General features: G+C 45.8%; 1 protein-coding gene across 2 annotated transcripts in view; it reads right to left on the bottom strand.

The window, feature by feature from the left end:
- PMS2 (PMS1 homolog 2, mismatch repair system component) overlaps positions 1-14,950 on the bottom strand; it is a 504,643-nt gene that overhangs the window by 383,262 nt on the left and 106,431 nt on the right. For both annotated transcript variants that reach the window (XM_069645634.1, XM_069645635.1), the window contains exon 3: positions 6,198-6,284. In XM_069645634.1, the coding sequence (XP_069501735.1) occupies positions 6,198-6,284 (87 nt within the window). The remainder of the gene's footprint in view (positions 1-6,197; positions 6,285-14,950) is intronic.

The following is a 14,950-nucleotide window of genomic DNA, read 5'->3' as shown; positions in this document are numbered from 1 at the left end:
GGAAGGGCAACGACAGGTCCAGATTCGTATTCAGTCCTTTCCAGTTCCGCCTTTTCATTCCAGCCCATGCAACCGGCTGTTTTACTGGTGGTGAGGATCAAGTTGTCATGGTTAAACAAGAAGACAGAGGTGCTGGGCTTACTAGATTGTGGAGCATCTGGGAACTATATAGACGAGACATTTGCAATTAGCCAAGGAATACCCTTGTTACCCCGGAGAAGTGTCTTGCCAGTCGAGGTCATCGATGGAACCCCTTTATCTTCCGGTCCAATCCGTCAACAAACCATGTGTCTTCATATGCAGATTAAAGAACATGGGGAAGAGATCGCCCTGGATGTTATCAAATCACCCTCTTATCCCGTGGTCTTGGGTTTACCTTGGCTTCTTCACCATAATCCTACCATCAATTGGGGAGCTCGCCTTTTGAATTTCACCTCTGCTCTCTGTCTCCAGGATTGCTGTTTGGCCGGTGTGTCAGGAAAAGAGATTTCAAACATACCCCTCACGAGGGGTACTGGCTCTCCTGAACTTTGTGCTCTGTTGTCTGTCCCTCAGGAATATGCCGAATTCCAGCCAGTATTTTCTGAACCCGAAGACATACCACTGCCACCTCATCGAACATTTGACTGTACTATCGAATTGGTACCTGGTTCAGTAATACCTCATGGGAAGGTATACGCCTTGTCCCTTACTGAGAAGGCAGTTCTTCAAGAATACTTGTCAGACTGTATTAGGAAGGGTTATATCACTCCCTCGAAATCACCAGCTGGATTCCCGCTATTCTTTGTGAAGAAGAAGGAAGGAACCTTACGACCCTGTATTGACTACCGTCAATTGAATGACATTACAAGAAAAGATAGGTATCCATTGCCACTGATTCGAAGCATCATGGAGTCCCTTCGAACTGCCCAGGTGTTTACTAAGTTGGATCTACGAGGCGCTTATCATTTAATACGAATCAAAGAGGGAGACGAATGGAAGACGGCCTTTAAGACTCCTTTTGGGCATTACGAATACCAGGTAATGCCATTCGGTTTGTGTAATGCCCCGGCTGTCTTTCAGCGTTTTATGGATAGCGTTTTTTGTGATCTAATCGGGATATCAGTTTGGGTGTACCTCGATGATATCCTCATTTTTTCTGTCTCCCTGGAGCAACATGTAGAACACGTTCGAGAGGTACTTCGACGTTTGTCCCAGAACCACCTGTACGTTAAGGTTGAGAAGTGTTCTTTTCACCAGAAAAAGATGGAATTCCTGGGCTATGTGATCAGTGGCACTGGAATATTCATGGATCCGGCCAAGGTACAAGCCATTCAAGTTTGGACTCAACCTTCTGATATAAAGTCCCTACAACGATTTTTGGGGTTTGCTAATTTTTATCGGCAATTTATACCCCATTTTTCTCAACTCACGGCTCCCTTAACTCAACTAACTAGCAGTAAAACGCCCTTTTTCTGGAATACACAAGCAACCGAGGCTTTCAACGTCTTGAAACAAGCCTTTAGTACTGCTCCAATTTTGCGTCATCCTAATGACGAAGTGCCATACATAGTAGAAGCCAACGCGTCCGATCTAGCCGTGGGTGCAGTCCTTTTACAAATGGAACCAGAAACCGGTGTGGAACTCCCTGTGGCATACTTTTCCCGCAAGCTCACGCCTAGCGAACAAAATTATGCAGTAATCGAGAAAGAACTCTTGGCAATAAAAACTGCATTCGAAGAGTGGAGACATCATCTCCTAGGAGGCCGGCATTCTGTGGAAGTACGTACAGACCACCGAAATTTGCAGTACTTAAAGTCTCTTCAGTGCCGTACCTCTCGCCAAGCCCGATGGGCTTTTTTTTTCTCCCACTATGACTTCCATATCACATACATCCCCAGTGCTCGCAATTTAAAGGCCGACGCCTTGTCCCGATGCTTGGAGGTAGAAGCAAGAAAGCAGTACAGGGAGGAGCCAATTATATCTCCAAGGCATTTCATATACACCTTATCACCCTATCTCCAGAAGATTCTACAAGACACTATTACCGATCCTGATCGGGAAGGCCTCATGAGGAATCCTCAGGTTACTGAAGAGAATGGACTACTTTTCTTCCGGAACAGGCTATATGTTCCCACAACTTCTCTTCGAGCTCTTGTGCTTCAGGGGTTTCACGACTCCCGAGTTGGTGGCCATCGTGGTATCGGAGCAACTCGAGAAATAATATCCAGACAGTTCTGGTGGCCAGGTTGGGCCCATGATGTTGAACGTTACGTAAAGAGTTGTCCTGTGTGTGCCCAGGTGAAGATTCCTAGGAAGAGGCCCCTAGGGTTGCTTCATCCCACCGAGATTCCTCCTTACCCTTGGCACACCATGGCAGTTGATTTCATCGTAGAACTCCCTCCGTCTGAAGAATATACCTGCATTATGGTTGTTGTGGACTGCTTTTCCAAAGCAGCACATTTTGTTCCGTTCCTTAAAATACCAACCGCTACTCAAATGGCATCGGCATTTCTTCTGGAGATATACAGGTTACACGGACTGCCGCAAAAGATCATATCCGAGCGAGGGTCTCAATTCCTGTCATCTTTCTGGCGTCAATTGTGCAGTCATCTCGGCATCCATCGTGCACTCAGTTCTGGTTATCATCCTCATACCAACGGCCAGACTGAGAGGACTAACCAGACTCTGGAACAATATCTTCGCTGTTTTGCCAATGCCACTCAATCTAACTGGAAGTCCCATCTGGTTTTTTTGCTGAGGTCTCCTATAACAACACTGTTCATTCAGCTACGGGCCTGAGTCCGTTTTTCTGTTTGTCTGGTTTACATCCTAAATTGGTGCCCTTTTGTCCTGTACCATCTAGTACGGTTCCCTCCGCTGATTGGCTCATCACTTCCATTCAGGATCAACACTCCTTGGCTCACAGTACTTTGGCGGAGGTGCAGGCACGGATGAAGCTACAGGCTGATAAGGGAAGGACACCTGAACCTGCTTTCCAGGTTGGGGATCTAGTTTGGTTGTCCTCCAAACATCTCCCCATTCGTAATTTACCCACCAAATTGGCTCCCCGATACTTTGGCCCTTTCAGGATCACTAAACGCCTGTCTTCTGTGGCTTTCCGTTTGCAATTGCCTCAAACTTGGCGGGTGCATCCGGTTTTTCACGTCTCCCTGTTGAAGCCATATGTGGTGGACACGTTTGGCCGTTCTGCCCCTCGTCCCGCACCTGTTGTTGTCCAGGGGTCTCCCAAATTCGAGGTACAGGAAATTTGCGATTCTCGCATCAGGCGAGGGGTACTCCAGTATTTGGTGGACTGGAAGGGCTACCCAGCCTGTGATAGAACTTGGGAACCACGCAGTTATGTGCATGCCCCCCGCCTGATCCGTGATTTCTATCGCCGCTTTCCCGTGGAAACCTGGGGCTCCTGGGCTTTCTGGGAGGGGGCATAGTGTCACCACCTCCACCTCACTTACCTGTCGGAGGGGGCGCGGTTATGGGTTCCGACGCGCCCCATCCTGGCACTGTTATCCCCGATACCGGTTGGGGGGTCCGCGGTTGTCCGCGACACCCGGCGCTTCCGGGGTTTCTGTGTCCCGGGGCCTGCGCATGCGCGGAAGACCGCGTCTTGGTCTTCGCGCATGCGCAGTCCTCGAGGCGCTTGGGAAGCCACAAGCTTGCTTCCCAAGCCTCGTTTCGGACGCGGCAGCACTCGGGGATAACACGGCTTGCGTTCCAAGCCTCCCGAGTGCTGCCGGTCTTATTTAAGGCACATGATCCTGAAACTCACCGCGTCTCAATGCGGTTTGTTTCACGGATCGTGTCTTCGCTCCTGAAGCCTCGTTGCTTCAGCTCCAGTCCTTGCCAGCTCCAGCTTGCTCTCCTGTCCTCGCCTGCTCCAGCCTGCCCTTCGGTCCTCACCTGCTCCAGCCTGCCCTTCAGTCCTCGCCTGCTCCAGCCTGCCCTTCAGTCCTTGCCTGCTCCAGCCTGCCCTTCAGTCCTTGCCTGCTCCAGCCTGCCCTTCAGTCCTTGCCTGCTCCAGCCTGCCCTTCAGTCCTCACCTGCTCCAGCCTGCCCTTCAGTCCTTGCCTGCTCCAGCCTTCTCCAGCCTTGTTCTACTGTTGTGCCCGCTACGGTCTTGCTCTTCTACCTTGCCTTCCAAGACCTGCCTGCCTCCTCCAGTCTTTTTGCATCCTCTGGAAACACCACAGCATTCCGTCCGCAATTCTATCTTCCTACACTGCTCCAACACTGCAAGAACCAGGAAGGTGCACTTTTGTGGCGTTGGGAGCTGGCCCACCTCTAACCCTGTTGACTCTAGGGGAAGGGGTGTGCTGGTTTCTCGCGTTTCATATTCTTCAATCACCTGTCGGACAGCCTGGCGACCTCACCAAGAACAACTACCGGAAGCCCAGGTACTCAGCGCCCAAGAGACGCCATCTTTAACAGATACAGAGCCTGCAGACCAGGCATTCAAGGGAGTAGTAGTGCTGTACTGGAATAATAGAAGCAGGCCAGGAGAGAGAGAGAGAGAGTCTGCAGACCAGGCAGTCAAAGGAGGAGTAGTTCTACATTGGAATGATAGAAGCACATTGTACACACTTCTACATTTCCAAAATAGGAAGGATAAGCTGAACCTTCAGAACAACAGATGTTGTTCTGAAAAATCTGATGCTCACTGGGGTATGGCAAATAATTGGCATGCGATTGATTGGAATGAGATTGGGGGTGATTAAACATAGTGTCTAATTGGTGTTTTGTTATTGATCACAGATAATATGTAAGAGTTGAACCAGCCACAGTATCTCTGTCCTGAGGAAGGTCGTTGTAAAACAGTGAGAGGTCGAGGAATCTACTCTGTTAAGGCCCAATCTCTTAGTGTCGACATTTTTTGGGAAGCATTTTATGTGGTTATGTTTGTTTCCACCGATAAAAGAAAAACGTGTTTGTTAAGTGTACTGTTTGATTATGGAAGTTGTTTAGGTGGTGCACTGTCTAGCAAAAACAATGCATTTTGTCTGATGTCCTAGAGCATATAATTGTCCCATGTATGATAAATGTATTTTTTGTACAACTGTTTTTATATGACAAGATAACAGAGTGCAATGTCTTTTTTTGATACACACACACTCAACCGACTTATTCACATTCACAAATTTCGATTAAATCGAGTTTTGAAACATGAAGGCATGCAGCCGTTTGTAAACACTCCAGCCCATGGCACATAGTTTGTTTGTATGACAGATTCCCCTGGAGAGCCAGGGCTGAGTACACAGGGCCCCATTTATCATATATGCTGTTCATGGACGAGACAACCGTTGCCCTGGAAATATTAAAACGAATGGCATTTAGGAGGAAAGGGCACTTTTTAAGCAAGCTTGCCCCAACGCATCCAATTAACGTACCTATCGGGGGCAGCATCTCCAAGAAGGACCCATAACCCCAGATTTATTTTGAGGGCATAATAGACACAGCCTTTTTTAAAGAAATTATAATGATTATGATGGTGATGTTGACAAACGCGAGGGAGAAGAACCCAGATGGTGCCAAGGTCAACTTCCATTCTTGTTGGACTGGGAACGATGGAGACCTGAAGTTTGATCATGGAAACTGGCCTCTTTTGTACAAACATCCAATCGGATGATGAAATTGTATTTACGCTTCCTGCTAACGGGGACCTCAGGGTCCTAAATAGAGGAGGAGAGATTCTTTTGTGCGTGGGGGGGTATTGGAACGGTTGTAACCACATGGGTATATTGGTTAATAAGACCGTTCCAAGATGGTACTGTGTTGAGACAAACATCCACTTTCAGAGTTACCAGGAAGAGAGAGCTGAAAACAGTAGGACTAATATTCGTTGTGCCAGGCAACACTTGCGTTTAATACCGGCTTTGTTGCACTTTTGGATAACTCGGCATCTGACTTGTGTTCCGCGTAAACATTTTTTGCCCTACAGCCCTCCCCTCAAGCCTGCACAGGGGATATGGCGAGTCCTCCATTTTACATCTTTAGAGTCCCCCCACCCCCAAGCCAATAGGAAGGATGCTATGAAACGTTGTCACATAACACATGCTAATTAATCAAAACACTAAGTTTGCCTGTGCACACTGAAGCTTGTTTGTAATGACCCAGGTATGAAATATATATATCTCAATTATCAAATATCGGAGAAAAACGTTACAGGCAATGTGACTATCACAGACAATCGTTTAACTTACTCAGGCCTTCAAAGTTTTCTTCTTCTAAGCCACATCCATTATCGGAAACCTCGATTAGCTCAGCGCCATGGTCTTTGAGCTTTATATCTAAAATGTTTGAAAAGGTTATTTTAATGTGAAGATCAGACAACGTATTTACTATCTGAACGTAAAAGAAGTGCAATTGTTAATTACGTTTTCCATTGATTACACATTCCATACATGAGGTACTGAAGCAATAATTAATTCATTGATATGATTTAACAACTAACAGAGCTACATTAAAATGTCGAATTTGTTACTAGGCAGTCGAAAACCCCTGCACGTAAAAACGCATTTTCTGTATTTTTAAATCACCGGGGGAGACCCCCCACAGCCTCCACCACCCCACTTTGTCAAATACCCATAGCCCCCTCCCTCCCGTCCACCCCCCAACTATTTTTTGGGGGAAATCATTGTTTTGCCTGCAAGGTTTTATACCTCGCAATCATGGGGTTCAGTATTTTGTAGTGATACAAAACTAACTAATGCATTGGAAGAACCCATCAGTCTATCTTACCTGATGCTAAAATAATACTGCCCTATCACAGAGAAATACTCCAGCAATTGCCTATTCAGATCACTATATCTGATCAGTACGAAAACACATGTATTTCAGCAAAGGGAAATAATTGTGCGGGTTTCCAACACAAACTCCGCCGATGTCTGTGTTGAATTACATCACCAATCAACGAGATCTAACACATTTGGGAAGGCACGAAATGTACAGTCCTCGGACCTGTGCCAAAAATGAAATGAAATAAAATCCAAGTCCAGCAACGAGCCACAGAAAGACGATTGGATATCAAGCTTTAATTTTCTGGAATCTTATGAGACTCTAAGGTTCGGGAAGGACTGTGTCGCACAAATACGGGAATATATGATCTGCATTTATGGAACATTATGTATGATGTTAACTGAACTACCATTTTCTTCTTGTTTGATGTACACAATATCGACATCAAGTTTTGTTCGACACACTGCATTCCCAAAATTCAAGCTATTACTTTGTTTGCACCGTTTCCTCTGCTTGCCAGGTCCTGCATCCTCAATATTTTATGTCTAGCTGGAGTTAATTTTATCACAATATGAATCTCATTATCGCTGCCAGAATATGCCATCGGACAACATTGAGAGTACAATCATCTGGGACAATTGGACAATTTACTTAGCTAGTTTGATGCGTACAATTTATTGTCTGTACGCGATCTACAAATACGTTTCAAATGATTTTTTTTCGAATTTTTAAACCCTTCATTTTCCATGTATGGGGAGATGAATTTACCACTTTAACCCTGGCAACCGACAGCCCCCCTTAGCAATACTTACCCCACCTTTCATGTGTGTTTGGTGACATTTTACGATACTGGCTTTCGAAATCCAGTTTCGAGTGCTCTTTCCCAATTTATTAGTGAACATTTCATGCTTAGTGAACATTTCATGCTTACCAGCATGTGAGGTTTCATTTATTGTATCATTTTTGTATATTCACCCCCCCTCAATTTTTTTTTTTTTTTAAATGCATGTGGATATGCATCCTACTGCTAGCGGCATCCTTTTGGCAACTTAATTGTTGGCCATAATCGTACTTTCCATAATTGGATATTTTTATGTTGTACAGCGCCCCATTGGCCTTGGCAAGGATTGTCCCCGATATAGATTTTAAATTATTGTTTTATTTTGTATAAATGGGTACTAAGTCAAATTCTTTGGGACAGGCCAGTCATCATTGTGTGCTATTCCCCGTGATAACTATTGCAGGGATCTAAATTGCTGGGAGATATTTAGATCCTGCTTGTAGCCTAGAAGTGCCTGGTGAGCTTTACACCAACAGCTAACCAGTAGCCACTTTTTTACTGTCCAGGCCAAACAAGTGTCATACAAATATACCTGCCTAGCATGAACAGTGTGTTTAGTAATGTGTATAAAAAGGAGCATTAGGATACATTAGTGGACAGTAGAAGCATACTAGACCATATACATTCAAAAGATCATGTAGTAAAAAATGTACGATTATATGCATAGAGTTCTGTGTGTTCATAGGGACCTGTAAGAATCCCTTTATGAAAACCACACAGCGACACAAACCTTTCTTGCTAACTCAAGTATTAACATGCACAGTAGTGTATGTGAAAGACTATCCATTATTATTCAGTGACCAAATGATAACACATAATTATCTTAACGGACGTCATCAGTTTATAGGTGCTGTTATGCTAAACACCCCAACTATGTTTTATACTGTGAGAAACCTGAAGGTGTCTCCCTAGCTAGTCCTCTGGGATCTGTCACCCAGGTAGCCAGGACACGGCCATCGCTACTGGATCCAGTTTTTGGGGGTGGACCAGTGGGGGAGGATCACCTGGATGGGGGGTCCTCAGGGAGTGGGGGTGGGACACCGACGGGTGAGACATGGTATCCACCTTCTTTTAACACCTTTTCCCCATCCTACCACGTAGGCCATTTGTCCCACAAATCCTACCCATCTCGTCTTTCCCAGCCTACCAACCATTTTCTTTCTTGCGACATCTTTTCCCCATCCTACACCGTAGGACCCTTGAAACCTCTAACACCCTATTTTTCCAATACAAATACTTTTTGTTACTGTGATAGGAAACAGACTAATGGTAATGTTGGTTACCTGACATTTCCCGATACAAGGGTCAGTCAATTAGCCAAAATCGCACAACCGGACGGCCCTTTCCTTTTCCCACAGATATAAAGGATGGAGCGAGAAAGCACACTACGAGCACGGCAGACAGCATGAGGAGAAGGCTAACCCAGCACGGTAGTTCAAGAGACCTTCCCCTTTTTGTCCCAGATCTGCAGATCTTTCAAGAGCCTAAGACCGCAGAAAATAGCACAAGTGTCTTGTAACGGATGTGAACGGTACAAGGAGCGTGTCGACGCTGATAAGCGGGAGCGAGGGAAACTCCTACTACCATGGTACCGGACTTCACTCCAGGAAAGCCAAAAGCCAAGCGGTTCATCACACCCTTTGAGTTGAGGGGAGAACAGATAAGAACCGGACTGTGTTGAATGAGAAACGCGAAGTGGCAAGTTTGAACCTAGTTAAAGGAACTGTGAAAGAACTGTAAAAGTATTGAGGGGAGACCAGCTGCAGAAGGAGGGAACTAACACCACGTGGGTGTCACTCAGAGAGACTCTGGTCAAACCCTGTTTGAGTGACTGAAACTACAGAAAACAGAGGGCTGTAGGAGAGCCGCCAGAAGGGTTCCATGTCATTTCATTGCATGATGTTTTTTGGCGGGGTGGCTTCACCCCGAACCCCCGATTTTCTAAAAAATTAGATGTTTTTTTTTTTCGAAAAAAATTTGCGGTTAAAAAACCCGTGAAAAAACATCCCGCGACAAAAGGACGTTGTACCGTCAGAAATCTAGTAAAATCCTTGTACAATCGAAAGACTTTGATCTAGAAATCTGAGAAAGGGAAGTGAATCCCGCATGGCGAAAGTAAAAGGGAAGTGAATCCTGTGAACATTGAGAGTCAAAGTGAATGTGAAATTGGAGAGACTGAACCCAGAAAAGGGTTGCTAATGAAAAGGAGACAAAGTTTAAAGTCCTGAAAAACAGGGTCTTGACAAAGGTAAACCCAAACAAGGGATGTGCACCGGAACCGTTTGAAAAGACATTGATATTTGTGAGCGGAGGGTCGGCAGCCAGAAGCGGGGAACTAAGGGTGAAGCCGTCACCTAATGCGAACTGTGAAAGAGAACTTTGTGATTGTTTTTGTTATTGAAACACGTCAGGCCCCGAAGGCAAGAGACTTTCAGAGGAAACAAGACTTGGCCATCAACAGTCCTGAGTACTGCCAGAACTATCATATCTTGCTGGAGAAACCCGAGACAGTACTGTGCTCCAAGCTCTCATCCTACCCCGTGCTAAAAGGTGGGGAAGGAAGACCCAAACCACTGCATCTTGATTTATTTTTTGCAAACACTTTCTTTTCTTGAGAACTATCCCACACCCCCTTTTGTAGTAGTTGTAAGGTTTGGCAATAGGTTTCTTACGCCACTAGAACTGCCCTATTTTTCATTTGATGGTCGACACCTGGCCCCATCTTAGATTTAGGTTTAGATTAGGCGTTTTTCCAACCCTCACACCATTTTCATTGTTCAATAAACACCCTTGAACTGTGATCGTTTGTGTCTGTCTTACTTGTGCCACCACGAGTTTCTCACAACTCTAACAGGAAAATAGTTTGGTGCTGTATGATCGTTGCAATCTACTTTGATTTCAGTAGTAAACCCATGAAAATAGTTTCAACATAGAAAACTCAAGCGTAGAGTACAGTCTAGGAATGGCTGTTAATCTGGCACCTCCATTTTCTTGCCTCTCCATTCCAATATCTGATCTTGCCTTGTGCAGTGTTTTCCATGCACCGGATGCTGGAAGCCACACTGTGGTCCCTTTGGCTTACATATAGAATGGTTTTCCCTAGATACATGTCTCCCGTTTCAACAAGCCACACAGCCCCCCCCATCAGTATTATGGTTGTACAGTCAAATACAAGATGGCCAATGTCAATTTTCTCGTTATTATTCTTCTGCAATATGGATCATAGTTGTTAGGGAGGTTTCTGCACAGCCCTCTGGTGAGCGGTGTGAGGGGTCAGATATGAAAGTCAAAAGTTGCCATATTTTTGGTTAAAGACTTTTTTAACACAAAAAGGTTGGAAAAGGGCCTCTCTGGCCCAGCTCTAAGAGGAATTTCCCTACCTAAAAGCAAAAACTAAGGATCTATGTCAGGATGTCAAAATCAAAATGGTCCTTGTGTCCAAACGTTCTATCCTGTGTCATGATGCCTACCTCTAAGGAGCCAGGTCCGACCCAGCAACCCCAGAGGCAGGCATCATTGCCCCCCAGGGAAGTGCCAGCGGGCCCAAGCTGGGGCCCTTTGGACACAGTCCTGGCGCCTTAGGCGCCAGGCTCATGTTGGACCCCTGTCCTGGCGCCTTAGGCGCCAGGCTCATAAAGCTAGACAAGTGTTCAAGTGTTTTAATGTGCACTTACCTGATGCAGACCATGCTGCTACATCCAGGCCCTCTTGAGGCCTGAATGGAACTACTTTACCTGTGGGACTACTTTCCCCTGGGTGTATGTCGGGGAAGGATACATACCTGATCGGTGGAAGGATACATACCTGGAACTTCTTCCAAAGCTATTTAAACCACGCCCGATCAGCAACTCACGCTTCGCGTTGTTCTGCTCCTCGCAGCTGGACGCTCACCGTGTCAGCTCCTGCATCTGGACTTCAGCCACGCCTGTCAGCATACTGGGTCACCTGCTAAGAGAGAATTGGAGAGAAAGAAGACCTTACCTGCTAAAGCTGCATCACGGAGACATCACTCCGACAATCCTGAAAGGGAAGACATCATTTTAAAAGCATTTCGCTTCGATCGCTGCAGTGCTGCATTTCACTCACCTTTCCTGGGCACCTCCATCTTCAGCAGCGATCATCCGGATCCGCAGCCACTTCCCAGAGCCTAGAGAGAAAAAGACAAGAACACAAGGTGAGAGAAGGAAGGGAATAGGAAAAGCTCAGTTTCCTTCTAAGACTTACCTGTTGGGTCATTCCCATTTCATTTCGGGTCCTGCCGCTTCCTGGCATTCCGGACCCCGGCCCCTATGGGGAAAAAAGACAAAGACATTGAATGAACGAATGCAAAGACATTAACCGAACTCTCATCCAGAACTTACCTGTCATTTACTGGAACTGCACGTTTCACTTCGGGTCGGCGCCATATCTCTGGCATTCCGAACCCCAGCCCCTAAGGGGAAAAAGACATAAGCGTTAGCGCTTGCTGCAATAAGACAATTAACATTATTATTAAGCTTGAACTTTTGAACTTGCTACAGAACTCTTACAGCGCCTTACCTGAATAGTCAAGCTTATTTGAACTCCCATCAAACCTCAATCCAGTGAAGTAACTGGGTTTCAACGCGCCCCTGCATCAGAAGCAGGATGGAGAACTCATCCTTCCAGACCCTAAGGTGAGACTTCACTGGGAATCGAGGAAGGGTATCGTGGAGGGTTGGAAGGGAGTGGGAGGCTTGAGCATTATTCCGTCAGTGGGTAATACTCCCTTTTCACGCACAGGGGACTATTCCTGCGAGCCAGAGAGTCCATCTTCAGAGCCCTGCGCTTCACCATAGAAGAAGCATCAGCACTCGAAGCCAGACCTGCGCCTCCGTGGGAATCAGGTGAGCGTGACATCCTGACCCTCACACTACATATCAAAACTATAAGGTGAAAAGGGAAGTGTCTTTAACCTGGTGTTTGCAAAAAGTGTTCATAAAGGACAAATAGAATAGCTCCAACATAAAAGCGCTCCAAGGGTAAAGAATCTTGGTTCCAAAGGGCGATTCCTTTCCCCTGAATTCTTTCTCAATGCCAACAATTCTTGGTCTAACAGTGCGCTGTGTCTTTCTTGGCCCACAACAATCAAGTTAATCACAAAACTACTTAGCCTTGTAGTTCCTTATTTCAAAGGTTCCTCCTTGTTCAGCAAACACAGTTTTATATCCTCTCTTCGGACTTCTGGTAGATTCAACATCTGCTCTGGGTTCTCCCCCATATTTGCACACCATCCATTCATATATGGCTGCAATCTTTATTTTCAATATGCCTCCTTGGTTTGCAATCAGCCTCTATGATGTCTCGGTTTCAGTGGCTTTAATATTCACAGTCTTTAGTTGGCACGGTCGTCAAAACGCCCCGGGGTCCCCACTTTACTTGGGCTGACTCACCGGCTCTGTGTAGCGCTTTTGGTCCCTTTTGCACTTCTGCTGCATGGCTTTGCTGCCTGCTTTCCAGTCTGGACTGCTTTCACATTGTTCCAGTTTCTCTTGCGGCTCCGCTTCAGCACGTCGGTCTTGCTTCAGGTCCTGTTAGGTGAAACGCTGCTTTCTCCGGTTGCCGAATACCCAGGAACCTTCCCTCAGCTCCTGGCATGTCTTTGGCACTTTCAGCTCCAAGTGTTCCTCTGCTTCCCTACCGGTGAGCCCCATGGCTCTGCCACACCGGTTCTTGCTTTCCCATTCAAAAAGCCTCACAGAGAGGTGCAACAACTTCTCCCAAACAGCAGCAGCCTCTTGCAGTTTGTTTTCATTCTTTAAATGTCCCACGCATTGGTGCATTTTTAAAACAACTAGAACGCTCATTGAGCTCGAGGTTCCTTCCGCTCTGCATTGTTCGATTTATTTATTTATTTGAATTTTTGTAGAGCGCCACATGCCTGTAGGCCTCAGAGCACCTCCTCTTCGTCCGAGTACTTGGGTAACTGCGGAAGATGTAGTCCATTGATGTTAACTGATACGGATTACTTGGGAAATCACTTTCAATGGTTCAAAATAATGAGCCAGTTCTATATGAAGGACAATAGAACTGGAAATGTAGTCTTGGAGCTTTTACCTTTTAGACCAGAGGGGGTATAGATGCATGGCAATAGGACATTAGGGTATTAAGTACTAAGGGGTCTTCCTCATGGGCAAATGGGGGAAACCATGTCTCATCCAATGAAGCCATGATATCTCCCTGGAGGCTGTCTCCTTCCATGTGATCCTCCTTCATACAGTCGCCCCCAGTGTCAGGTAGCGGCTGACATCCCCGGCCACATTGAAGGAGGTTACCACCGGGAATCCGTAATGACTTCATTGGATTCATCACAGGGGTGTAAATAAACCTATGCTTAGTGGGAGAACAGGTGGTCCGCTAAATGAGAACAAAACTATATCAATGGAACAGAGGAGGCCTCAAAGGAAAGGGGTTACGGGGGTGGGCTGCTAATAAAGTACAATTATTAGCATAATACACATAGACATCACACAATATATTACTATATAAATTAACATATACCTTTCATGAAGTATTGCAATAGGAGAATAAAGTCAAATAAATACTAGTAAATATACACCAACAAAGCATAGAAGAAAAACACAGTAATAGATTTAGGTTGATGCACACTCCCTCCACGCAACATAATATGGGAGACAAACCCAAAGAGGGAAGTACTAGACCTATGTAGCAGGCTAACAAGTCCCGGTTAACAACTGGAAACAGAAACAATGTAACCACAAATTATTACATTAACAGCATCATTTCCTATGGCACAGAGTGAACTGCAGTGATGTATCATATTAAATTCTACAATACATCACTGGTACCTTATACAATTAATCTGACGTAACAAATTCCAGGGCTTTAATCGGGTGTGGCAGGAAAAATTACTGAAGTCTATTTACCTACCTTCTTACGTCACTTTAAAGGAGTTTAAAAGATCTAAGAAAAATTCTCCTATAGAAGTGAATGGGACGAATCGCATTTGTCAACGGCGGTTATGGGGAAGTTGGATCATTTTCTTTCAAACCACAGGTGCAACAGAATAGACAACCAGTCAGGAGGGGAGCCCAAGGGACCCCCAATGAAGTGTTCCAGCCTAGGGTTCGGGGACCAGCAGATGGGGAAGAAAATGTAATTGCAGAGGGAGCACAAGGCCCACACCAGGCAATGACGATCAAAAGTAGGAGAGGAGCTTCAAAGCTCGAGTGGTCCCAGGCCCCCTGAGAAGCAAACTAACTACTGGATACAGGACCTGGGGAAAGGTGCACAGAGCGCTGGTTGTTCCGTATTAAGCCCAAGAATGACAAGGGACCACTAGAGTTTGGTGGTTTGGTTGAGGTATGGTTAGTGTGAGAAACCAGAAGATGTCTCACC

This window comes from Ambystoma mexicanum, chromosome 2p (assembly GCF_040938575.1).
Source record: "Ambystoma mexicanum isolate Mex_15411 chromosome 2p, UKY_AmexF1_1, whole genome shotgun sequence".
In the NCBI taxonomy this organism is placed as follows: domain Eukaryota; kingdom Metazoa; phylum Chordata; class Amphibia; order Caudata; family Ambystomatidae; genus Ambystoma; species Ambystoma mexicanum.
Note: the sequence above shows the minus strand (reverse complement) of the source record. Positions and strands in the feature narration are given on the sequence as shown.